This window comes from Dermochelys coriacea, chromosome 4 (assembly GCF_009764565.3).
Source record: "Dermochelys coriacea isolate rDerCor1 chromosome 4, rDerCor1.pri.v4, whole genome shotgun sequence".
In the NCBI taxonomy this organism is placed as follows: Eukaryota; Metazoa; Chordata; order Testudines; family Dermochelyidae; genus Dermochelys; species Dermochelys coriacea.
Window position 1 is genome coordinate 21,062,804 of NC_050071.1, and position 25,142 is coordinate 21,087,945.

The 25,142-nt window shown below is 49.6% G+C and overlaps 3 protein-coding genes across 4 annotated transcripts in view; 1 reads left to right on the forward strand and 2 right to left on the reverse strand.

Annotated features, from left to right (window-relative positions):
• LOC119854724 (E3 ISG15--protein ligase HERC5-like) overlaps nt 1-25,142 on the forward strand; it is a 51,552-nt gene that overhangs the window by 12,488 nt on the left and 13,922 nt on the right. The window contains exons 9-17 of one of the 2 annotated variants that reach the window (XM_038399724.2): nt 437-537; nt 1,737-1,796; nt 2,740-2,845; nt 3,626-3,809; nt 4,174-4,346; nt 5,637-5,735; nt 13,244-13,291; nt 15,156-15,257; nt 15,351-15,473. In XM_038399724.2, the coding sequence (XP_038255652.1) occupies nt 437-537; nt 1,737-1,796; nt 2,740-2,845; nt 3,626-3,809; nt 4,174-4,346; nt 5,637-5,735; nt 13,244-13,291; nt 15,156-15,257; nt 15,351-15,473 (996 nt within the window). The remainder of the gene's footprint in view (nt 1-436; nt 538-1,736; nt 1,797-2,739; nt 2,846-3,625; nt 3,810-4,173; nt 4,347-5,636; nt 5,736-13,243; nt 13,292-15,155; nt 15,258-15,350; nt 15,474-25,142) is intronic. The other variant, XM_038399725.2, reaches the window with a different exon arrangement.
• On the reverse strand, nt 18,578-25,118 carry PYURF (PIGY upstream open reading frame). Its single transcript, XM_038399726.2, has 2 exons — nt 24,634-25,118; nt 18,578-19,528 (listed from the first exon to the last, which is right to left on the reverse strand). Exons 1-2 carry the CDS (start codon nt 24,837-24,839, stop codon nt 19,387-19,389), a joined length of 348 nt encoding a protein of 115 aa, XP_038255654.1. The 5' UTR covers nt 24,840-25,118; the 3' UTR covers nt 18,578-19,386.
• PIGY (phosphatidylinositol glycan anchor biosynthesis class Y) lies at nt 18,743-19,320 on the reverse strand. Its single transcript, XM_038399727.2, has one exon. The coding sequence runs from the start codon at nt 19,318-19,320 to the stop codon at nt 19,105-19,107; it is 216 nt and encodes a 71-aa protein (XP_038255655.1). The 3' UTR covers nt 18,743-19,104.

Genomic DNA, 25,142 nt, shown 5'->3' on the forward strand with positions numbered 1-25,142 from the left:
AGGGAGTGCATGATGTGGGAGAGGGTGCAGTGTTCAGGAAGGGGCTCAGGGAAGGGGGTTGGGGTGCAGGAAGCAGCCAGCACCACATCCCTGCGGCCCCTGGGGGAGGGGAGCAAATGGCCAATGGGAGCTTTGGGGGAGGTACCCACAGGCAAGAGCAGCGTGCGGAGCTCTCTGCCTCCACTCCCGCAGGGGCCGCAGGAACGTGGTGCTGGCCACTTCCCAGAGTGGAGCAGTGGCAGTGCCACAGGCCGGATCCAAAGCCCTGAGGGGCCGGATCTGGCCCATGGGCTGTAGTTTGCCCACCCCTGGTCTACTGATTTGAAGCCCATTTGTTCACTCCCAGTTTGGCCCACAGAAGGCTGTGATCCTCGCGAACCAGAGTCTCATCTACTGGGCTTCTAACCTCATTAACATTCTTGCCCCTTTTATACAGAATCCATATGTTACTTTGAACGGAACTGCCATAGCGGAAGACAAGGAGGTGGATAAATGGATTTCTAATTCGGATCCTAAACAGTGGGAAAATATAAAGAAGTAAGTCAGATCCCTGGTGGGTTTTTCCATTAATACTGTAAACTCTAAACCTTCAAAACACTATATTTTCTTCCCTTTCAAAAAATCTTGCAGGGAGCGCAATTAAAAGGGGTATGGCAGTATTGGATATTTGCTTGTTTGCTGTTTTGAGACTCAGTCCAGCGTGCTTTACTTCGTCTTTGCTCAGGCAAAACTCACATTAATGAAATAAGGGCCCTCGTGTTTGGCCCTTGGTCACTATTTTCTTGCAAAGAGATGGAAGTGGACATTTCACAAGTACAGAGGTTGAGACACACCAGCCAGCTTTAGGAGTGTGTCCGCCTCTTATTGCAAATATATCATTGCCACTAGTGTTATTGGGAATTAAGAGCGTACATCCAGGGGGAAACTGAACCCCAAAGAGTGGTGGCCTTAAAACAAAAGAGCCCGATGAAAGTCCATTGAGCAGCACGACTGGAATTTTCAGAAGGACTCAGCATTCACAATTGGTGTCCAATATTCAGAAATGCTCAGCTCTCTTTTAGGCACAGAAAGAAATGGGCAGATTCCAATAACTTGGTACATTGGAATGCTGAACACTTCTGAAAAATCTCGCCTTTTTGAGGTGCCTGAAAGAGAGCTGACTTTCTTTCAGGAAATCTGGCCCGAATTACCCATGCTGAGTACTTCAAAAACTGGCTCTTTTGAAAATCTATCCCCACATGGCTAATTTGTAGCTCAGTGATTTTCCAAGTATTTTCAATCTAAGGCAGTGGTTCTCAACTGTGGTCCACCACTTGTTTAGGGAAAGCCCCGGCACGCCGGGCCAGTTTGTTTACCTGCCGCGGCTCCCACTGGCCAATGGGGGCTTCAGGAAAGGTGGTCAGCACGTCCCACACCGCTTTCTGCAGCCCCTATTGGCCTGGAGCGGCGAACCGCAGCCAGTGGGAGCCGCAATTGGCCGAACCTGAGGACGCGGCAGGTAAGCAAACTGGCCTGGCACGCCAGGGGCTTTCCCTGAACAAGCAGTGGACCAGAGTTGAGAACCAGTGATCTAAGGTAAGTGGTAAGGAAAGTGGCATTTAGAACAACTGGCATCTTTAAATCACAAACCAATTTGTGCACATCTTTGCTGTTTGTTCAGACTGAATAGCTGTTGCTGCTTTTTTTGTTGGAATGATTAATTCTGGGTTGTTTTTGTTGTTCTTTTAAATTAACAGGAATATTCACCTGATCTTTTCATCTGTGGCTTGTGTCAATGGAAGTTTCTTGGACAAAAGGTAGAGAGCACTAATTTGAAAACAAAATAGTACATCTGCTGTGTATAAATTGGTCAGAAATTAGCTACATTACAAAGAATGTAGAGATTGATAGGATTATCTGGATTTGTAAAATACAAGTCTATAGAATATTTTTCAAGAAAAGGCTAAAATTCTCCTCTGATCCACATAATAGATTTTGACCAAGATTTTAAAAAATGAGTGCCTAAAATTAAGCTTCTAAATTCACATTTTGGCACTTAAATAAGTGGCCTGATTTTCAAAGGTGCGGAGCAAACCCAGGTCCCATTGAGGTCAATGGGAACTAGGGGTGCTCAGCACTCTTTCAAAATCTAATCACTTTGTTGCCTAAATAGGGATGTAGGAGCCAAGACTTAGGCATCCAAGTTTGAAAATTTGTCTCTTGGTCTCCAGAACTCTGCTCTCCTTTTATGCTCCCATCTCCCACTAAATGGGTATTTTACATATGTAGAGAGGGCAGAGGATCTGAGCGGAGATTTATCACATGGATATGAGAAAAGCACTTTACCCAAAATGAAGATCGGACAGGTTTGTCACATATTAACATTTACTGTTAATGAACTTACATTTATATAGCATCTTGTACCCAGAAGGATTCCAAATCATTTCACAAATGTTACTTTACCCAGCGCTGAAATGCAACCACTTCTAGGGTGAAATATGGCAAGCAGCTGATTAACAACACACAGCCACGCTATGTGAGAGTTTAGAACAGGAAGTACGGAATAGCATTCAACTGAGGCTGCAGTGAGAATTTCTTGGTAGGCAGAATATAATTATACTAATTGGAATTAGGGTTTAGCATTTCTCAGAATGTACATTCCCTTCACACCCAGGGATTGTTAAAATGCTTCAAAGTTGAGCCAGAAATACACAGCAGAGGAGCAGATGTTTCACATCCCTGATTTTTCTTCCCTTCCAGTAGAGACAAACATTTCAGAACCTCCAAAGAAATCTCAGGCGTAGATATGTCAGCAGTGCTTCTTTTTTATGAGAAGATGAAAAAGAAACCAAAAGTCTTGCAGGAGGTAAGACGTGGCATAGAAATGATACTTGTTACACTGATACCCAGTAGCTTTGGATCACTGCATTTTTTTCCATAAAGGGATGCTGACAAAATGTAGGTCTGGGTATTTCAAGTGCTTTATAGACCCTAACATAAACAGGAAAAAAACAAATCTACTACCTCTCAGAGCTGCCTCCAGTGGAGCAAAGAGAGTTTTGTTTGCTGTTATTTCTTTGTATTAAATTAGGAGTTGCCAAGATATTATGGCGATGAAGGTCATATAATGACTGAAGTTGACATAATGTTTTCATGGTATTTTTGTTTTGTGTTTTGTTTTTAAGCTTACTTTCCTAATTCAAACTCTCCCGGCTAGAGCAACAGAAGCCGAAAGGGAAACTGACAAAGTGAAATTGATCAATCTGCAAAATGGTGGTGCAGAAGGTGCGCATTGTGCATTGGCACTGTACAAACACAGAGTGCGAGATGGTGCTTGTCTCAAAGAGTTTACAATCTCTAAATTGGCAGGCATCTGGACAAGGGTGGAAGAATTATTATCCTAATTTTAGAGATAGGGAATCTGAGGCACAGATTAAGTGATTTGCCTAAAGTCGCACAGGAAATCTGTGGCAGAGTCATGAATTGAACCCAGATCTCCTGAGTCCCAGTTCAGCGTATGAAAGAAGATGGTACATGAAATTTGGAATTCTGTATTGGTCTTGCTGCTATAAGTAATAAATTATTATGGCAAAACTCAGCTGCATTTTTTAATTTCTCTTGTCCCCTTGCTCCCTCAATCCCCCAGATGATCTCTGCAGTTGAGAAATTGCTGTCATCACTGTCTTCCTCTCCCAGTTTACCTGAAGCTCTCAGGATCTACCTGATCATTCCTGTCCTTTTACGGGGACAGGATAAAGTGTCTGACTGTCGTCTTGATCAGCTAGCAAAAGCCATCCTGAGTCTCCAACAAAAAGACCTGAAAGTTCTTGGTAAGGTCTGATAGCAGTAGAGCTGGATCACCTGAATTCTTCAGCACTTTCTGGGGAGGGAGGAGGGAAATACTCCCATTGACTTGAGTTGGGCCTGGATTTCACCCCAGATATTTTCTACAATGGAAAAGGGTTTTGACAAGCTGCTTATGTAGAAAGACATGCTAGGAGATAACTTGTCTGGAGCAGTCTACAGATAAAAGCATTATATGAGTTTGAGCTTTACTAGTTTAGTTTAATACCAGTGCTTTATTCGGTTCATTTAAAAACAAAACGAGCTGCTGTTTGTCCAAGGGACAGATCTTACTAAGGACTATTTGTATGTTGTCTAAGGTAGCGATGTCAACAGTTGTTTTCTTTACAGAATCCCTGTGGTCAAATCTAGAAATATCCTTTTTCAAGGACCTAGTGAGCATGTATCAAAGGGTTTCCAGAATCAATCTACTTCATTTCATCATGCAAGTTAGAAACTCTGAAGAAGTTACCTGTGAACCGCACTTGAATAGGACTTTGAAAATGCTGCAGATTCTTTACCAGGTAGAAAAGCAGTTGGCTCTGGTGGGTTAGAAAATACACATACTATTAGAATATTTTTTCATGTATTTATTTCTTGAATTTACGAATACATGGCTTTTTTACCTGAGGTGCAATTGCTGATTACAGAGCAGTATGCACTTTGTCCCATCAGTGCTAAGAGAATGGAACTGTAATGTCAGATCATTGTTGCTTTGCCCCATTACCAGGCCCCATTGGTCCACTACACAAGAATAACCTGCAAAGGGGTCTGCAATCAGTGAGTCTGAACTCTATTTCCCTCTTATTCTTCCATTAGGGGACTGCCCCATGTCTTGTGGGCCCCATCCCAGGGGCAGGTTGAAATGTGAGTGTGATGTTTGTTGGTTGCACTCTAATGCTGCAGAAGTTTTTTCACACTGATCAGCTGCTCTGAGGTCATAATAAGTTGAATCCTCTGGAGAGCTAGGGGTTCTCTCCCCTTTTATTACTGTCCTGGACCTGCAGCATCACAGATTCCACCCCCTCTTCCTGTTTCATTCACCACTTTCTTAACTCTCTCTCAACAAGCCCGTGCACCAGTTCCAGACACCTGATTTTCTGACCACCCCCACTGGATTTGCTCTGCCATTGGCAAGGATTTGGGGGCAGATGGGAAGTTGGAGGGAACTGGAGTAAATTTACACACTGAATCTTGGGCCTTAAATCATGGGGACCCTAAGATATTATCTTTGCTGGAAGCCCTGGATTTGTTTGAATTAGCTCTGCTTGATTTTTATTTACTGACCTGATTAGAATCTGTTTCTCTTCTGATTCCTCCTCCGTCTCCCCATATTTGCCACTTCTAAGTAAAAGGTCTTTCTTTGTCCCTCTCATCCCCATTTGGTAGAATTTTCTCCCTTGGGTCATCTACACTGCAAGTTCATTATGTCATTCTAAGATATGGCATAATACAAAGGGCCTGATTCTCATTTACACTAAGGCCCCTTCTCCCAATTCTCATAGTAAAGAAGGGCCTTAAATGAGTATAAATGCAATATGTGCTCACTGTCAGAGTTGTGTAAAGGAGCTTTGGTGTAAAAGAAAATCAGGGCCTGGAATTCTCAATTAATGCACAGAGTATACTACGATTCTTAGCTGTATGGTTCTATATTTGTTGTATTGTTTTTGCACTTCTGCTCTTGGACACTGCTTTGCTCCTTTGTGAAAAGTGCTATGGTACATTTGCAATATAGTTCTGTTTTACAGATTAAGTGTTCCTAGCTCATAGGATCTGCTGGCCATTTCCTTTTAACATTGTACGTATCGATGCAGGTGAATTCCAGTGCTGGTTTCAAAATACAAGAAAACAACTTCTATGTACCTGAAGTGAAAAGCATTTGGGGACAGGCTTGGAATTTGAATGAAGTAACAGTAAGTATAACATGTTTCCAAAACTGCAATATATTTTCTTGTTTAGGAAGTTAGAGATATTGGGGCCAAATCCTTGGGTCCAGCCCTTCTATCCCCAGTACAGCTTAGAAAGCTTTACAACCTCTCCGGTCCTGTGGCTGCTAGGCATTAGGCTGGCCCTGATACGCCGTTCAGAACAGCAAGGCTCTTCTAAGTTGTGCCAGCTGCCCGTGACTTCCAAGGTTGTTTTGGCAGTCAGAGATGGACTGGGCACAGTCACGCCCCAGCTACCCCTCCTTTTCCATGGCCACATGCCCCCTTCACTGAGGGCTTGGAAGCAGAGTTAGCATAGGAGGAAACATTGGTGCTACATGATCTGGAGATTCCCCCATGCCTGACGTAGCCAAGCCATTGGCCAGTCATTGCAAAGCAGCTGCGACGGGAGCCAGGATCTGGCCCATTATATTTCCTCTTATTTTTGTGTTTATCCATTCAGAATTAATGTACCCTTATACAGCCCTTTGAAACTTTTCACCAGGAAGCCAACAGAACATTTTAATTTCCTTTGAGTCATGGAAGGGCGCTACATAACAACTTCAAACAAATTTTCATTCCAGATTTTGTTTGTTACTGAGACCCGCTCTGCAAACTAATTTTCACCGGTTTAACCAAAGGCATTGTTTCCGATTCTTGTCGTTAAACTGGTACAAAGCCCATTTTTGAATGATATTAAAATTGACATAAGCCATTTTTAAACTGATTCAAGAGTGTCCACACTGGGCTTTGCACTGCTTTAATTTAAATGAGTCTCATACAGGAATATGCAGAGGTCGCATCCGGGAGAACGGGATATGACTTCAGGTCTCATGCTGATTGGATGTGTATTCATTTATTTCTAACTAGCAGCTGTAATTCTGCACACAGTACTAAGTGTTTGTTACATGAGGCTGTTTTATAGATTTTTCACCTTTTCTTAGTCATAGATTTAATCAGGTCTTTTCTTTCTTGGGGAATATTCCCTGATTCCATATATCAGTGACTAGCCACTGATACAGCCGCATCAGGGCAACCCCTACCATAGAGAGTGGGTTATAAGCCATGATGATTTGCACTATGCAAGGGGACGGTGCACCCGTGCAGATCACAGCTGCTTTCTCTGTCAATATTAGGGGTTTGCATTAGTTCAGTTATATCCATGGTTTGACACTGATGGCTGAAATCCTCAGCATAGACAAGGCCTAAACTTCACCCTTGAGGTCTCTCCTATCTTTATCTAATAGTGGACTTTAGTTTTGAGTCTCATTGGTTCTTAGTTTGCAGAGTTTGATGTCTGTTTGTTGTGTGCTTGCTGCTTGACTGAAGTATGCAGTGTGATTTGTTGAGGGGCCAGTGTGCTGAGCTTAGTGGCCTGGCTGACAGCTTCTTAAGGAGGCTTTGATCCCTAAGCCCTTTAGGATCCATTAACTGTTAAGGAGGGAGCAGGGCTACTCTCCCTCTCAGTTTAACATTCTCTCAGTTTAGGCTAGGGGTGGGCAGACTTATTGGCCCGAGGGCCCCATCAGGGTTGCAAAACTGTATGGAGGGCCGGGTAGGGAAGGCGGTGCCTCCCCAAACAGCCTGGTCCCTGCTTCCTGCCCGCCCCCCTCAGAACCCCTGACCCATCCTCCCCCCTGCTCCTTGTCCTCTGACTCCCCCCCCCCCCCCCAGGACCCCACTCCCTATCCAATCCTCCCTGTCCCCTGACTGCCCCGGCCCCTATCCAACTCCCTGTTCCCCACCCCCTGATTGCCCCCTCCCCAACCTCCACCCCATCCAACCGCCTCCTGCTCCCTGTCCCCTGACTGCCCCCCAGGATATTCTGCCCCTTATCCAACCTCCCCTCTCCCCGCCCCCTTAACATGCTGCTTATTGGAAAGCCTGGGAGGTGGGCAGGCACAAGCTGCGTTGCCTGTGCAATGGGATGGCTGCGGGGGGGGGCTAGCCTCCCTGGCCTGGAGCTCAAGGGCTGGGCAGGACGATCCTGCAGGCTGGATGTGGCCTGCGGGCCGTAGTTTGCCCACCTCTGGTTTAGGCCAACAAACACCACCCCACCCAAAAAAGCTGCAGGAATATAAAAGAATGCAGGCAGAAGTCCAGCAGTAGAGTGGGGTCAATCCAGTTCATTGCATGGAATGTATGATTACCTGCCTGTGGGTAGGTGGCACATGTGTGCATTCAGTGCAAGGAGCTCATGGTCCTCACAGACAGAGTGTGGGCTTTGGAGACCAAAGTGGCTGAACTGGAGGAGCTAAGGGAAACCGAGAGGGACATAGGTGAGACTTACCAGGACAGTGTAGAATGCTTCCCCCCCTCCCCCGCCCCCAAGTTTGACAGCCCCTGTGCTGTTGAGGAGGATGAAAGTCTTGGGGAAAGAGAACATCAAACTGGCGCAGAGGGAAATGAATTCATAGTTGGGACCCTCCTTCCAGATGATGTCATGGTATCCTTTTGCACTGAGGATACCTCTCTGGGGGAAGAAATCTCAGTTATTAGGAAGAGATGGCTAATAGTGATGGGAGATTCGATCATTAGAAATATAGATAGCTGGGTTTGTGATGACCGAAGGAGAACTGCATGGAGAATTGCCTGCCGGATACGAAGGTTGTGGATCTCTCCAGACATCTAGACTGTCCTATGTACAGTGCTGGGGAGGAGCTGGTGATCGTGGTACACATAGGTACCAATTCCATAGGGAAAGATAGGAGAGAGATCCTGGATGCCAAATGTAGGCTGTTAGGTAAGAGATTGAAGTCCAGGATCTCTATGGTAGTATTCTCTGAAATGCTTTGAGTTCCACACACAGGGCCAGCTAGACAGGGAGAGCTGCAGGATCTCAATGTTTGAACGAGACAATTGTGTAGGGAGGAGGTTTTAAGTTTATTAGGAACGGGGGCACCTTTTGGGAAAGGAGGAACCTTTACAGGAAGGATGGGCTCTTCCTAAATCACAACGGAACCAGATTGCTGGCATGTAAAATTGAGAAGATTGTAGAGGAGCTGGGGGAAAGCTGACAGTACAGAGGATTGAGACATCCCACAGAGGAGACTCTATTAACAGAGATTCTCTATATCCTAAAAAAGATGAGAGGATAAAAGTTGCTAGATTACAGGTAGGAACTGAAGAGAAACAGTCAAGTGAAAAAGTGTCCCATTCAATTACATCACAGGAAGGCAGACAACTAAAAAATGACACATTTTATAAGTACTTGTATACAAATGCTAGAAGTCTAAATATTAAGATGGGTGAATTTGAGTGCCTGGTATTAAATGAGGATATTGATAAATGAGGATTAAATGAGGATTTTGATGCATCAGAGAAACTTGGTGGAACTATGATAATCAACGGGATATGGTAATACCAGGGTACAAAATATATAGAAATGACAAGAGTAGATCATGTTGTTGGGGCAGTGGCACTAGATGTGAAAGAAAGCATGGAGTCAAATATAGTTTTAAAAAAAAAAATTAAATGAATCAAACTGTATCAGAGAATCTCTATGGATAGAAATTCCAAGCCTGAATAACAAGAGTATAGCAGTAGGAATATACTATCAACCACCTGACCAGGATGGTGATTCTAGGAGAATAGAGAGGCTATAAAAGTAGAAAATTCAATAATATTGGGGGGGATTTCAACTATCTTCATATTGACTGGGTACATGTCACATCAGGATGGGATATTGAGATGAAAATTTCTAGACACCATTAATGACTGCTTCTTGGAGCAGCTTCTCCTGGACCCCACAAGAGGAGAGGGAATTCCGGAATTAGTTCTAAGTGGAGCACAGGATCTGGTCCAAGAGGTGAATATAGCTGAACCATTTGGTAATAGTGACCATAAAGTAATTAAATTTAACATCCTTGCGGGAGGGAAAATACCAAAGAAGCCCAGCACAGTAGCATTTAACTTCAGAAAGGGGAACTACACAAAAATGAGGAAGCTAGTTAAAGGAAAATTAAAAGGTACAGTCACAATAGTGAAATGCCTTCAAGCTTCATGGAAACTTTTTAAAAAACACCATAACGGAGGCTCAAATTAAATGTATACCCCAAATTAAAAAACAAAGTAAGAGGACCAAAAAAGTACCACCATGGCTAAACAACATAGTAAAAGAAGCAGTTAGAGGCAAAAAGGTATCCTTTAAAAATTGGAAGTCAAATCCCACTGAGGAAACTAGAAAGGAGCATAAACTCTGGCAAGTCATGTGTAAAAAATAGAATTAGACAGGCCAATAAAGAATTTGAAGAACAACTAGCCAATGACTCAAGATCTAACAGCAAGTTGGTTTTTGAGTACATCAGAAGCAGGAAACCTGCCAAACAATCAGTGGGGCCACTGGACAATGGACGTGCTAAAAGAGCACTCAAGGAAGACAAAGCCATTGAGGAGAAGCCAAATGAATCCTTTGCACCTGAAGGATGTGAGGAAGATTCCCACACCTGAGCCATGCTTTTTAGGTGACAAATCTGAGGAACTGTCCCAGATTGAGGTGTCAATAAAGGAGGCTTTGAAACAAATAGATAAATTAAACAGTAATAAGCCACCAGGACCAGATGGTGTTCACACAAGAGTTCTGAAGGAACTCAAATATGAAATTGCAGAATTATTAAGTGTGATGTAAACAATCACTTAAATGGGCTTTGGTACCAGATGACTGGTGGATAGCTAATGTGACACCAGTTTTTTTTAAAAGGCTCCAGAAGCGATCCTAGCAATATTACGCGTAACTTTAGTGCCAGGCAAATTGGTTGAAACTATAGTAAAGAACAGAATTATCAGACACATAAATGAACACGATTTGTTGGGGAAGAGTCAACATAGCATTTGTAAAGGAAAATCATGCCTCACCAATCTATTAGAATTCTTTTAGGGGGTCAACAAGCATGTGGACAAGGGTGATCCAGTGGATATAATGTATGCGGACTTTCAGAAAGCCTTTGACAAGGTACCACACCAAAGGCTCTAAGAACGTAAGAACATAAGAATGGCCATACTGGATCAAACCAAAGGTCCATCCAGCCCAGTATCCTGCCAATACCAGGTGCCCCCGAGGGAGTGAACCTAACAGGTAATGATTGTTGATCTCTCTCCTGCCATCCATCTCCTCCCGGTGACAAAAAGAGGCTAGGGACATCATTCCTTACCCATCCTGGCTAATAGCCATTAATGGACTCTCCATGAATTTATCCAGTTCTCTTAAACAAAGTAAGCAATCATGGGATAAGAAGGAAGATCCTGTCATGGATCAGTAACTGATTAAAAAATAGGAAACAAAGGGTAGGAATAAATGGTCAGTTTTCAGAATGGAGAGGTAAATAGTGATGTTCCCAGGGATGTGCACTGGGACCAGTGCTGTTTAACTTATTCATAAATCTGGAAAAAGGGGTAAATAGTGAGGTGGCAAAATTTGTAAATGATACAAAATGACTCAAGATAGTCAAGTCCAAAGCAGAATGTGAAGAGTTCCAATGAGATCTTACAAAACTGAGTGACTGGGCAACAAAATGGAAGATGAAATTCAGTGTTGATAAATGCAAAGTAATGGACATTGGAAAACATAATCCCAACTATACATACAAAATTATGGGGTCTAACTTAGCTGTTACCACTCAAGAAAGATCTTGGAGTCATAGCGGATGGTTCTCTGAAAACATCCACTCAATGAGGAGCGGCAGTTAGAAAACCAAACAGAACGTTGGGAATCATCAAAAAAGGGATAGATGATAAGACAGAAAATATCATATTGCCACTATATGAATCCATGGCTACACCTACACCTTGAATACTGTGTGCAGTTCTGGTTACCCCATTTCAAAAAAGATATACTGGAATTGGAGAAGGTACAGAGAAGGGCAACAGAAATGATTAGGAGGCTGGAAAAGCTTTCATATGAGGAGAGATTAAAAAGACTGGGACCGTTCAGCTTGGAGAACCGAGGACAATGCGGGGGATATGATAGAGGTCTATAAAATCAAGACTGGTGTGGAGAAAGTGAATAAGGAAGTGTTATTTACCCCTCCACATAACACAACAAACCAGGGGTCACCCAATTAAAAGGCAGCAGGTTTAAAAAAAACAAAAGGAAGGCCTACTTCATACGACACACAGTCAACCCTTGAAACTCGTTGCCAGAGGATGTTGTGAAGGCCAAAACTATAAAAGGATTCAAAAAAGAATTAGGCTGTGTCTACACAGCCACTTTCGGCGCTAAACTTTAGTTGTTCAGGGGTGTGAAAAAACACCCCGCTGAGCGACAAAAGTTTTAGCGCTGAAAAGTGCCAGTATAGACCGCACTTCATCCCGGCAAGAAAGCTACCACCGCTTGTTCAGGGTGTTTTTTTTATTGCCAGTAGAGCTCTCCTCCGGCGATAAAGAGTGTCTACGCTGCCCACGTCACAGCGCTGCCACGGCCACGGGTAACGTGGGCAGTGTAGACATACCCTAAGATAAGTTCATGGATGATAGGGCCATCAGTGGCTATTAGCCAAGATGGTCAGGGATGCAACCCCATGCTCTGGGTGTCGTAAGCCTCTAACTGCCTGAAGCTGGAAATGGACAACGGGCGATGGATCACTTCATAATTGTCCTGTTTTGATCATTCCCTCTGGGGCACCCTGGCACTGGCCATTGTCGGAAGATAGGATACTGGGCTAGATAGACCTTTGGTCTGATCCTGTATGGCTGTTCTTATGTTCTTACATTTTTAGCAATGAACAAAAAACTCTCTTACCAGCAATGAGTCATAGAAATCAAAATGCCCTATCATTTAAATACTGGTGAAAACCAGACTTGCTGATATATAAAGTAAGGGGAGAAAGAAAGGAGGGATACTAGAATATTTGCCTCCTCTTCTTGAACTCCAAATATATTTGAAATAATGCATTTCAGTTATAGCCTAATATTGTTCATCATGTTGACAATGCACTTTACTGTGGTTTTTCTCCTTAAATAAAATCCACTGGTTACACTTTCTAGTGACTTTCTAATCCACTTTCTAATTGCAGTGATGCTTTTACATAAGCAGTTCAGTCATATAGTTCACCCTCTGGTTCTATGAAGAAGTCATTTTAAAAAAAACAGCAGTGTGATTACACTGCAATTGCAGTTAAATTACAAACACTGTATTATGAAGCATAATGAAATTAACAAGGTAAGAGAAGGGAGCAGGGGAAGGGAGAGTAGAAATAATACCGAGGCAAACACTAAATAACACACCGTCTGAGGTTTTTCCCTATTCAGTATAGAAACTAGTAACTCCAGTTTTTTCTTTTTGATGTGGTATCTTGAATTAGACTATTTTGTATAATAATATCTATTTTTGAATATTTTCTAAAAGGTACCAATAGTGATAAATAATTTTGGTAAATTTGTTCAATGATTACTCATTGGTCTGGAAGTTCACATTACTGGTATGCAACTCATTCTTTTGTAGAGTGCTTTGCAGGATTGAAGTATGAAAGGTGCTATTAAAAATCCTATTCTTTTTTTAGACTGTAGAGCAGTGGAACAAAAACCTGATTTCACAGCATTTGCAAATGGTGAGCGATATTTCATATCCAATTATAAACTGGCCTTTGGACATTAGCATTAGCATTAAAACTTACTTCTTGTTGTCTCTATGAACTTTACAGGAACACTCAGTCATTCAAAAAATCCCAGACAGTTAGTAGAGATGGTTCTGAGTGAAAATTAGTTATAAGAAACAGAGTGATGCAAAATGTTTGGTTGGAACACAGAACCCACCAGAATTCAAGCTGGGTTTGGATTTGAGTCTTTTCAACACGTCTGCCTAAGTCTGTAAAGATTTATCTGGCCTGAGCCCCACACCGCCTGCCCTACACACACCCTTTCCTGACCTCGGTTTTCTTTGAGATGGGTTTGGGGTCTGATTCCCCATAGCTTCCCCCAGCATCTCCATCACATACAGTTTCAGGGATTGACAGGGAAGAATTACTGTCCCTTCCAGTTCTTACAAGAGGAAACACTGGGCTGGAAATAGTCCATTCTCTAGGGCAGCAGGAGAAGGGAAATATTTGAGTGTTCTTCTTGCACCAGCTTTTTACAAATAAAACTTAATTGTAAACCTCTGTTTTAAAACAAAAAAAGGTGTAAAATGGGCTCATGTGGTGAGTATTCAACACTCACTTAATATTTCCATTTTTTATACCTGTGTTACAGCAGTTTAATAAGAGCTCATCCACAGTGGTAGAAAAACATTGTGATGTTCCACAGAGTATAATAGTTCATTAGAAATATATACAAGCACTACATTTTTCTTTCTAGACCCTCCTAGTATAAATCTGTACACTGCTATCTTTCTTGCTCTGCAGCTGGGGAGATATAACCAAGAGAGGGATTTGATTTTTTTTTTTTTTTGTTTAATCTGTGCATTCTTTTGGACTGTTATCTTTTCTAGGCCCCGATCTTCTAATTTGTTGCAACAGAGCTGAGCCTTGTTGACTTCAAGGGGTTTCCATGATGATAAAAGACTTGGCTCACAAGCAGCAAATGATAGGAACAGGCTCAACCTGTCCAAAATAGTTTTGGAAGTATACCAGATTGAAACCTCCTGCAGAAACTTACCAAAGAAATATTTGAATAAGCATAGTTGCTATAGTGAGTGGCACAGTTCTCAAACCATTCAGATGTCTCCATATCAGCAGCATTTCTCGCACATTTGCTGCAAACTTATTCATAAAATGGTCCATTCTCAGAGACTGGGGTGTTGTTTTCAGATTTTGCAATTTAGGTGAAATCCACAAATATCTGTCACCCTTGTGTTTATAACCTATGCCCACTGTTCCCTTTAGTTGGTTAATGTATTGCTTCGGAATGTTCATCGCTATTCCTTTAATGATAGCTAGCATTGAAATTTAAGAATAGTGACAAACAGAAATGGGGGGAGCTGAAAACTTCTGAAAAAATTCAATAGATTTTGATGAAAATACGCTGAATTTGTATAAGCTATCCAGGAATTTCTACTGCCCATGCTCACTGCTATAACTATAATGCCCGGGGCCAAATTTCGAAAGCAGCTTTCAGAAGTGTACTGAGTTTGCAAGTGAAAACCTTGCATTTGTGCATGCAAAATGCAAAGGTCCTGATTCTGATTTCAATGGGACTACTTGGTAATGAGGTATGGTGCACTGTGAATAAGGGTGCAGAATATCAGGCTTTAGAGCTAAGGTACTCACAGTAGGGAACAGAACCTGTAAGTGGCTATTTTAACAGAGAAATGGGGGATTTCACTTCTGGACATTCCTTTTTAAAAATACTGCCTTATGTACATAACATGACTCTGAGATAGGACAGAGGAAGAACTGATAATCCAGCTTGTCTTTATCACAGTGACATTTTAAATACATTTTCCTAATTGAAAATGAAACTTTCTTGTCATTTCAGAAGGCTTTGTTGAAACTGACTGCATACCCTTGCATCTTTGACATGCAAGATAAGATTGTGGTTTATGAAATGGATCGCCAGATTCTGTTCAGGATATATAACGTAAGTATTGCCAAAGTCAATGAAGTTTCTTTAAAAAATTTATAAACTAAAAGAATGTAAAGCTTGTAATGCATTGTCTATTTTGTTTTGTAGGCAAATGTTTTCCTGGTGCCACGAGGTCCATGGTGTTTAGAGATCAGAAGAGCACACCTTGTGGATGACGTGTGGCAGTGTTTGAGGAGCGCACCACCTAAAGCATTTGAGAAATTCTTGAAAGTAAGAAATCAAGCTTGCTTATTTTGTTAGCTCTGAGTATATTGCTCTAGAGTACTTCGCCTTTAACATAGCTAATAAGCAACAAGGAGATCTTTTCAGCATTCATCAGGCATTTTAAAATCCAGTTAAAAAGGAAGGAGGGAAAAGTATCACGGAAATTACTGAAAAGCATGTTCCATGTAGGCTAGAATTAGCTTCTCAATCTTGGCACACCTGGCAATTAATCTTTGATTGACTAAAGCAAGTGGCTAATACAAATACCCAGTGAATGGCAGGTGGTTTAATTATGAAATAGCTTGGTGCGGGGGATGACTCACTGACTAAGGGAACGGTCATGGGCAATCTGCATAGATCTCACTACGTATAGGTTTGTATTTTCCAAACTCGTATTAGCACTGCCCAACGGAGTACTTTCACTGCTAGGTCACCTCCTTATGGCTGTTGGGTAGTCTGGTGTATGTGAAAGTAGTGGCCAGGCAAACCGATGTCTGTACAACACAAGTCATCTCATTGACCAGCACTAGGGGCCAAGAATTGACTTGGCCACAGAGACTAATTGCTGCTGTCCCTATTGGAGATGGTCCCCCGCCCACCATGGATGAGATGCCCCAGTGGCACAGCATGGGAGATGATCGTATTGTTGCTGCCTCTGCTGTACCATCATGTAGTTACAAAGGAGGCTTCAGTTTCAATTTCTGTCGGTCTGGCACCAACTATAATGGAAAAACAATTAGATGGATGAGTGAATTTAGGTCCTGACCTTGCAGGAAATCTGGGTAGTGGACTTCAATGGAGCTCAGCATGGGCACAGGATCAGGATCTGCATAGATCTCACTACAGCATCATAGGGTCATAAAGGGTTCTATGTTCCAAACTCATATTATCAGCACTACGCACTGGAGTGGTCTGGTTATCAGATCTATGCCACGAGAGACAGCAAATGCAGTAACTCTTGTTACCCAATATTTTTTTTTCTTTCGGTGGTGGCCCTTCTTCCCTGCCAGCGGTTCCCACCGCGCATCTACCGCAGCAGTGCAAACACACAGGCTCACTGCCGTTTATGCCATGAGTTACAGCATCCAATGCCCTGCTTACAGCTTTGCTTCATTAAGCAACACATCAAAAATATTGTCTGCCCTCCCAGATTATAACTAGTTGCTTTTCCCTAGAGCATCTTATTACTGTCTTCTGATTTCTCAGTAGCTAAGTCTTTAAGAATATTTACCTGTAGTTTGGTTTCTGTGAAAATGGGATAAATATGCTACCTGATTCCTCTCTACCTCATAGTGTGGGGCAGTGTCATGACTTGCTGTCGTCTTGTGCTATATCCCAAGGGGGCCAGCTCTTGTTTCCCAGAGTTAGACTTGTGGGGCAGGGAGGTAGCAAAGAATGAATCTGATAGACTTGTATTCTCTGATTTATTGCTGTATTTGTTCTGTCAACTTTTACAAGTGGCTCCATCTTACTTAGAGTCATAGTAGTTAGTTATAGACGCACCCCACAGATCACTGAGTCCATCCCAATGCAAGGAATAGCTTTTCCCCACCCCATTAGAAGCCATAACCAATGTTAACCAGTCCCCACAGGGCCATCCCTAGGGGGATGCAGGACCTGGGACATGGGCGCTGAGTTTCTAATCTGCTGGGGGTTGCTCCCCACTCCACCCCTTCCCCCAAGGCCCCACCCTGCCCCTGCCCCACTTCTTCCACACCCAGTTCCGCCCCTTCCCCCAAGCACACTGCACCCTCACTTCTCTCCCCTCCCCACCAGCACCTCCTGACGCCGCGAAATATCTGATCTGCAGTAGGCACTGAGAGGGAGCAAGACCTACGGGTGGGCAGGAGAAGGTTCGGGGGGGAAGGGGGCTCCTCCTCACCCCTCCCCCACTGCCACTTACCCCTGCTGCCTCCTGCAGGGCTCCTAGCAGTCATCCCCATTCACCATACCCAAGGGATGGCTCTGAGTCCCTATATATGTGACCAGCCAGAATCACAGGCTCAGAGGTGCACCCTGCAGGAACGTATATAAATCTCACTACCCAGATAGGTATCCAACATAAAGATGTTACTCTTCAATTTTAACATGGAGATATTTGTTACTGAGCTGTAAATGGAAGCACATTTCCAACCTAAGCTTAAAAGGTTACGTAGGGAGAGTTTTCTGCTCCTTCACCTTTACCCTCTTGCATTTTACGTCAAGGTGGCAACAGTATGCATAAGGACAATTTGTACATGTATATTCTAGCTCATGCACGGGAGTCACTTTTGCTGCCACCATTCTGTGTCTCAATATCACAGCTGTCTCTCTGTCCAGCTAGGAGTGCCTATTTAAGTTAAGATGACAGGCACTGGTTGACTAAGGGCTGTCTACATGGTGGGGTAATACATTAAACGTGGCTGTGCTTTCTAAAGCGCACAAATGTGTTGTGTGTTAATTGGTCCCTGAAGACCCTGCTTTTGCGCACTAACGGTTCCCTCGTAGTGCACTTTAACACAGTAGTTTCAAACAGAACTATGTTGAAGTGCACCACCAGGGTGTACCCAGACCAATTAATACACAACACGTTCCTGTGCTTTAAAAAAACACTCCACCTCCAAAGCGTGCATTACCCCACCATGTAGATAAGTCCTAAGACTTAGAAATGGGTGAGAACCAAGAGTCACCTAACAACAAACAGTGGGTACTTTAATAGGCCAGATTCCGAGCCCTGCTCTACTCCCTTTGTACTGCATTTCCCCAGACAGCATAGATCTGGCAAGGGGCTGGGGAGAGGGTATGGTTGCTGCATGCCACACTACTGCTATCTCCAGCTGGTAGGGACCTTTGCCAATTGGCACAGGTTCCAGGAGCCCCCAGGCTACTATCCCATGAATAGGCGTGCCAGCTCTGCTATCCTGGCAATCATAATAATGCCTATTTCAGTAATAACAAATGCCCTGTCTTCATTCCCCCTATAATTTAATTAGAGACATTACTTTTCAGTACTCCATCTAAAATTAGACCTATAGTGTTACAGGCACGTAAATGGATGCCACCTACAATGTAGCTACATTTCAGTAGTGACTGAAGAGCTCCTAATACAGAGTCTGCAAAGCACATGTGGATACAAGGTTTGATGTATTGTACTCCATTATTTCCATAGTACAGTAAGACAAATGCATTCTACTGCAGACATCAGTTCAAAGCAGCAAGGCAACTACTGAATTACAGTGCTGCTCATTTAAAGAGGCATAGTGAAACTCGCCATAACTTATTTAAAAAAATTCGTCTCAAGCAGTGCACAACATTTATTCTTTTCAAAGAGACACAACAGCTTTGACGGGCTAGTAGCATAGCCTTACAATACACCCATAGGTTTTGAGGGGACACGCTAACATGGAGGAGGAAAAAGAGAAATGTTGTTTAATTATCTCTCTCAGCAGTAATGAGGCCATTGTGCATCAAGGCTTGTGCAGAAAGTTACATTTTCAGGCATCATTGGGAGATTAATAAAGACCACCACTTATGCTAGGAGACTATTGCAAGTGCATGGAATATTAGGGTGTGGGTAGGTGAAGATATATTGCTCTCTTCGAGCAGCCACAAGGTTGGCAAGTCTATTTTTGTGGTGCCTGTCAAGCTTTTTGCCTTATCAGTTGTGTCTAAAAAGTTTAATACCCATCCAGGTCCAAAGGTGAAAGAACACGTAAACTGGTATGGTAATAGGAAGAAGCAGACTGTAGAAACACAAGCTGGTTGTGCTGGTGCAGCCCTCTGGGAACTTTTCATCCACACTGGCTGAATAAAACAGACCCGCTAAGGACAACAGTGGAACAAGTACAGTTAGCGTAGGCAGTGACAGAAACATCTTTCTTTCCCAGTTACTGTGGGCGTAGGTTAGTCTTCAGGTTTTGTTTTGAATGATAACGGCTATCTAGGTTTGCTTCGGTTCCTCACCCTGGGCCTTTCTATCAATCATCCTTGCGGCCTGAGGGATCATATTAGGAATGCCATCAATGATCGGATACGCGATGCCCAGCTCTTTGTTAATTAGTTCATTGGTGGATGCTTCGTACCTGGTCAAAAAAAATTTAAAAAAATTCAACAGTAGATACAATGACCTGGGTGGTGGTGGTGGTTGTTGTTGTTGTTTAAGATTTTGGGTTGGGGTTTTTTATTTTTTTTGGAGGGCAGTGAAAGACAACTGAAACGAACATCTCAACAGAAGTATGTAGCTAGAAACTATGGAACTAGTAGAATTATCTTAACAGAAAGTAACCAGGACACATTTTCAAAGCAGGAAATCATGCCTTTAGATAAAGATACTATTTAGAATGGAGGTAGGGTGTGACTCTTCATAACATTTAAATTATAAAAATGAAAACTCTCCTTAAGTGCTTGGGCACCCTACAGCAGTGCAGTTGTGAACTAAGATTTTGTGTAGAAAATGCCATTCAGCACAGTTGTACTTCACAATTATGTACTCAAGGCTATTCATAGGGTACTTTCGGATTGTGTTTGTGTCTGCAATGCAACAAGGTGTAAAAATAAATTATGGCAAACTGTAGCCATATGGGGGGGGGTTGGATGGAGCAGGGGTCCCGGGGGGCAGACAGGAAGGAGGAGGGTTGGATGGGTGGCAGCGGAAGTCAGGGGACACGGAGCGGGGGTGGGATGGGACAGGGGTCTCGGGGGGGCCGGCAGGGAATGGGGGGGGTTGGATGGAGCAGGGGTCCCGGGGGGCAGACAGGAAGGAGGAGGGGTTGGATGGGTGGCAGCGGAGGTCAGGGGACACGGAGCGGGGGTGGGATGGGATGGAGCGGGGTCTCGGGGGGGGCCGGGCCACGCCTGGCTGTTGGGGGAGACGCAGCCCCCCCCCCAACCCTCCCTCCACACAACTTCCGAAACCCGGTGCGGCCCTCAGGCCAGCAAGTCTGCCCGCCCCTGGCTTAGAGGCTGTTGCCGTGTTTCCCAGCAGGACAGGGACATTGCACTGAGGCTTTGAACTCAGCCCGGGACAAAAGGCTCCCTGTTGGTTCGAGTCTCATCTCTGCGGAGCACGGGGCGGGAGCCACATGGCTGGACAGGGCCGCAGTGCGGAGGGCGCGGCGTGTGCGGGGAAGGCGAAGGGGGCGGCGGGGGAAGGAAAGGGGGCTGGGGGGGGAAGGGGACGGGGGGCGGCAGAGAAAGGAAAGGCGGCGGGGGAAGGGGGCGGGGGGCCGGCAGAGGAAGGAAAGGCGGCGGGGGGAAGAGGGGGTGGCAGAAGAAGGAAAGGGGGCTGGGGGGGTGGGGGAAGGGAACGGGGGGGCCGGTGGGGGAAGGGGGGGCGGGGGGGAAGGAAAGGGGGCGGCAGAGGCAGGAAAGGGGGGCGGGGGCCGGCAGAGGCGGGGGACGGGGGAAGAGGGCGGCAGAGGAAGGAAAGGGGGGAAGGAAAGGGGGCGGGGGAAGGGGACGGGGGCCGGCGGCCGGCAGAGGAAGGGAACGGGGGCCGGCGGCCGGCAGAGGAAGGGAACGGGGGCCGGCAGAGGAAGGAAAGGGGGGGAACAGGGGGCCGGCAGAGGAAGGAAAGGGGGGGGAACAGGGGGCCGGCGGGGGAAGGGGGCGGGGGCCGGCGGGGGAAGGAAAGGGGGGGAACAGGGGGCCGGCAGAGGAAGGAAAGGGGGGGGAAGAGGGGGCCGGCGGGGGAAGGGGGCGGGGGCCGGCAGAGGAAGGAAAGGGGGGCGGGGGCCGGCAGAGGCGGGGGACAGGGGAAGAGGGCGGCAGAGGAAGGAAAGGGGGGAAGGAAAGGGGGGGAAGAGGGGGGCGGCGGGGGAAGGAAAGGGGGGGGAACAGGGGGCCGGCAGAGGAAGGAAAGGGGGGGAACAGGGGGCCGGCGGGGGAAGGGGGCGGGGGCCGGCGGGGGAAGGAAAGGGGGGGAACGGGGGGCCGGCAGAGGAAGGAAAGGGGGGGAACGGGGGGCCGGCGGGGGAAGGGGGGCGGGGGCCGGCAGAGGAAGGGGACGGGGGGGAAGAGGGGGCGGCGGGGGAAGGAAAGGGGGGGAAGAGGGGGCCGGCAGAGGAAGGAAAGGGGGGGGAAGAGGGGGCGGCGGGGGAAGGAAAGGGGGGGGAAGAGGGAGCCGGCGGGGGAAGGGGGCGGGGGCCGGCAAAGGAAGGGGACGGGGGGGAACAGGGGGCGGCGGGGGAAGGAAAGGGGGGGAACAGGGGGCCGGCAGAGGAAGGAAAGGGGGGGAAGAGGGGGCCGGCGGGGGAAGAGGGGGCGGCGGGGGAAGGAAAGGGGGGGAACAGGGGGCCGGCAGAGGAAGGAAAGGGGGGGAACAGGGGGCCGGCAGAGGAAGGGGACGGGGGGGAAGAGGGGGCGGCGGGGGAAGGAAAGGGGGGGAAGAGGGGGCCGGCAGAGGAAGGAAAGGGGGGGAAGAGGGGGCGGCGGGGGAAGGAAAGGGGGGGAAGAGGGAGCCGGCGGGGGAAGGGGGCGGGGGCCGGCAAAGGAAGGGGACGGGGGGGAACAGGGGGCGGCGGGGGAAGGAAAGGGGGGGAAGAGGGGGGCCGGCAGAGGAAGGAAAGGGGGGAAGGAAAGGGGGCGGCGGGGGAAGAGGGGGCGGCGGGGGAAGGAAAGGGGGCCGGCGGCCGGCAGAGGAAGGGGGCGGGGGCCGGCAGAGGAAGGGGACGGGGGGGAAGAGGGGGCGGCGGGGGAAGGAAAGGGGGGGAAGAGGGGGCCGGCAGAGGAAGGGGACGGGGGGGAAGAGGGGGCGGCGGGGGAAGGAAAGGGGGGGAAGAGGGGGCGGCGGGGGAAGGAAAGGGGGGGGAAGAGGGGGCCGGCGGGGGGGAAGGGGGCGGGCGGGGCCGGCAAAGGAAGGGGACGGGGGGGAACAGGGGGCGGCGGGGGAAGGAAAGGGGGGAAGAGGGGGCGGCAGAGGAAGGAAAGGGGGGGAAGAGGGGGCGGGGGGAAGAGGGGGCGGCGGGGGAAGGAAAGGGGGGGAAACAGGGGCCGGCGGGGGAAGGGGGGCGGGGGCCGGCAGAGGAAGGGGAACGGGGGGGAAGGAGGGGGCGGCGGGGGGGCGGGGGAAGGAAGGGGGGGAGAGGGGGCCGGCGGGGGAAGGAAAGGGGGGAAGGAAGGCGGGGGAAGGGGGCGGGGGCCGGCAGAGGAAGGGGACGGGGGGGAACAGGGGGCGGCGGGGGAAGGAAAGGGGGGGAAGAGGGGGCCGGCAGAGGAAGGAAAGGGGGGGGGAAGAGGGGGCCGGCGGGGGAAGAGGGGGCGGCGGGGGAAGGAAAGGGGGGGAAGAGGGGGCGGCGGGGGAAGGGGGCGGGGGCCGGCAGAGGAAGGAAAGGGGGGGAAGAGGGGGCGGCGGGGGAAGGAAAGGGGGGGAAGAGGGGGCCGGCGGGGGAAGGAAAGGGGGGGAAGAGGGGGCCGGCGGGGGAAGGGGGCGGGGGGCCGGCAGAGGAAGGGGACGGGGGGGAAGAGGGGGCGGCGGGGGAAGGAAAGGGGGGGGAAGAGGGGGCCGGCAGAGGAAGGAAAGGGGGGGGAAGAGGGGGCGGCGGGGGAAGGAAAGGGGGGGAAGAGGGGGCGGCGGGGGAAGGAAAGGGGGGGAAGAGGGAGCCGGCGGGGGAAGGGGGCGGGGGCCGGCAAAGGAAGGGGACGGGGGGGAACAGGGGGCGGCGGGGGAAGGAAAGGGGGGGAAGAGGGGGCCGGCAGAGGAAGGAAAGGGGGGGAAGAGGGGGCCGGCGGGGGAAGAGGGGGCGGCGGGGGAAGGAAGGGGGGGAACAGGGGGCGGCGGGGGGAAGGGGGCGGGGGCCGGCAGAGGAAGGGGACGGGGGGAAGAGGGGGCGGCGGGGAAGGAAAAGGGGGGGAAGAGGGGGCCGGGCGGGGGGAAGGAAAGGGGGGGAAGAGGGGGGCGGCGGGGGAAGGGGGCGGGGGCCGGCAAAGGAAGGGGACGGGGGGGAACAGGGGGCGGCGGGGGAAGGAAAGGGGGGGAAGAGGGGGCCGGCAGAGGAAGGAAAGGGGGGGAAGAGGGGGCCGGCGGGGGAAGGGGGCGGGGGCGGGAAGGAAAGGGGGGGGGAACAGGGGCGGCGGGGGGAAGGGGGGCGGGGGCGGCAGAGGAAGGGGACGGGGGGGGAAGAGGGGCGGCGGGGGAAGGAAAGGGGGGGGAAGAGGGGGCCGGCGGGGGAAGGAAAGGGGGGGAAGGGGGGGGGGGGCGGGGGAAGGGGGGGGGCCGGCAAAGGAAGGGGACGGGGGGGAAGAGGGGGCGGCGGGGGAAGGAAAGGGGGGGAAGAGGGGGCCGGCAGAGGAAGGAAAGGGGGGGAAGAGGGGGCGGCGGGGGAAGGAAAGGGGGGGAAGAGGGGGCGGCGGGGGAAGGAAAGGGGGGGAAGAGGGAGCCGGCGGGGGAAGGGGGCGGGGGCCGGCAAAGGAAGGAGACGGGGGGGGAACAGGGGGCGGCGGGGGAAGGAAAGGGGGGGAAGAGGGGGCCGGCAGAGGAAGGAAAGGGGGGGAAGAGGGGGCCGGCGGGGGAAGAGGGGGCGGCGGGGGAAGGAAAGGGGGGGAACAGGGGGCGGCGGGGGAAGGGGGCGGGGGCCGGCAGAGGAAGGGGACGGGGGGGAACAGGGGGCCGGCAGAGGAAGGAAAGGGGGGGAAGAGGGGGCCGGCGGGGGAAGGAAAGGGGGGGAAGAGGGGGCGGCGGGGGAAGGGGGCGGGGGCCGGCAAAGGAAGGGGACGGGGGGGAACAGGGGGCGGCGGGGGAAGGAAAGGGGGGGAAGAGGGGGCCGGCAGAGGAAGGAAAGGGGGGGAAGAGGGGGCCGGCGGGGGAAGAGGGGGCGGCGGGGGAAGGAAAGGGGGGGAACAGGGGGCGGCGGGGGAAGGGGGCGGGGGCCGGCAGAGGAAGGGGACGGGGGGGAAGAGGGGGCGGCGGGGGAAGGAAAGGGGGGGAAGAGGGGGCCGGCGGGGGAAGGAAAGGGGGGGAAGAGGGGGCCGGCGGGGGAAGGGGGCGGGGGCCGGCAAAGGAAGGGGACGGGGGGGAAGAGGGGGCGGCGGGGGAAGGAAAGGGGGGGAAGAGGGGGGCGGCGGCGGGGGACGGGCGTTGGCTGCCGGCAGGAATTCCGGGGCCCGGCTCTCGGGCTTGCCCCATGCAGCAGCTGCCGCGGGTCCCCGAGGCTCTCTGAGGCGCGGGGCGGGGGAAGGAGGCCGGCCTCACCTCAGCGGCTGCTTGGAGAGCGGGCAGACCAGGAACTCCAGCACAGCCGGGTCGAAGGCCTTGGGCTGCGGCCTGCCCGAGGAGCGGCTCAGGGCTGCCCCCGGGCAGGGTCTGTTAGCGGCCGCTGCCGCGCCGGCTCCCGCGGCCTGGGGCTGCCTGCGCAGCAGCGCGGAGGCGAGGGTCCTGCTCGCGCGCCGCCCTCGCATGGTCCGGCCGAGCTGCGGCTGCGCGGACTCCCGGGGCCCGCCGGCTTCCGTCGGCCGCTCCCGCCTGCCTGCGCAGCCCCGGCTGCGTGCGCGTCGGTTCCTAGTCCTCAGCCAGCGCTGCCCTTGCTCTCAGCGGCGCCGGCCGCGGCCCCCCCGCACCGCGCTAGTCGCGGCCACGGCTCTTTCCTCGCTAGCGACTCGTCTTCCCGTTCGGCCCCCGCCCGAGCTCTTCCGCCGGCCCTTGCCCTTGGCTCTCCACGCTGGCCGCGAAGGGAGCCGCCTCCCCCGCGGTTTGGGAGGCAG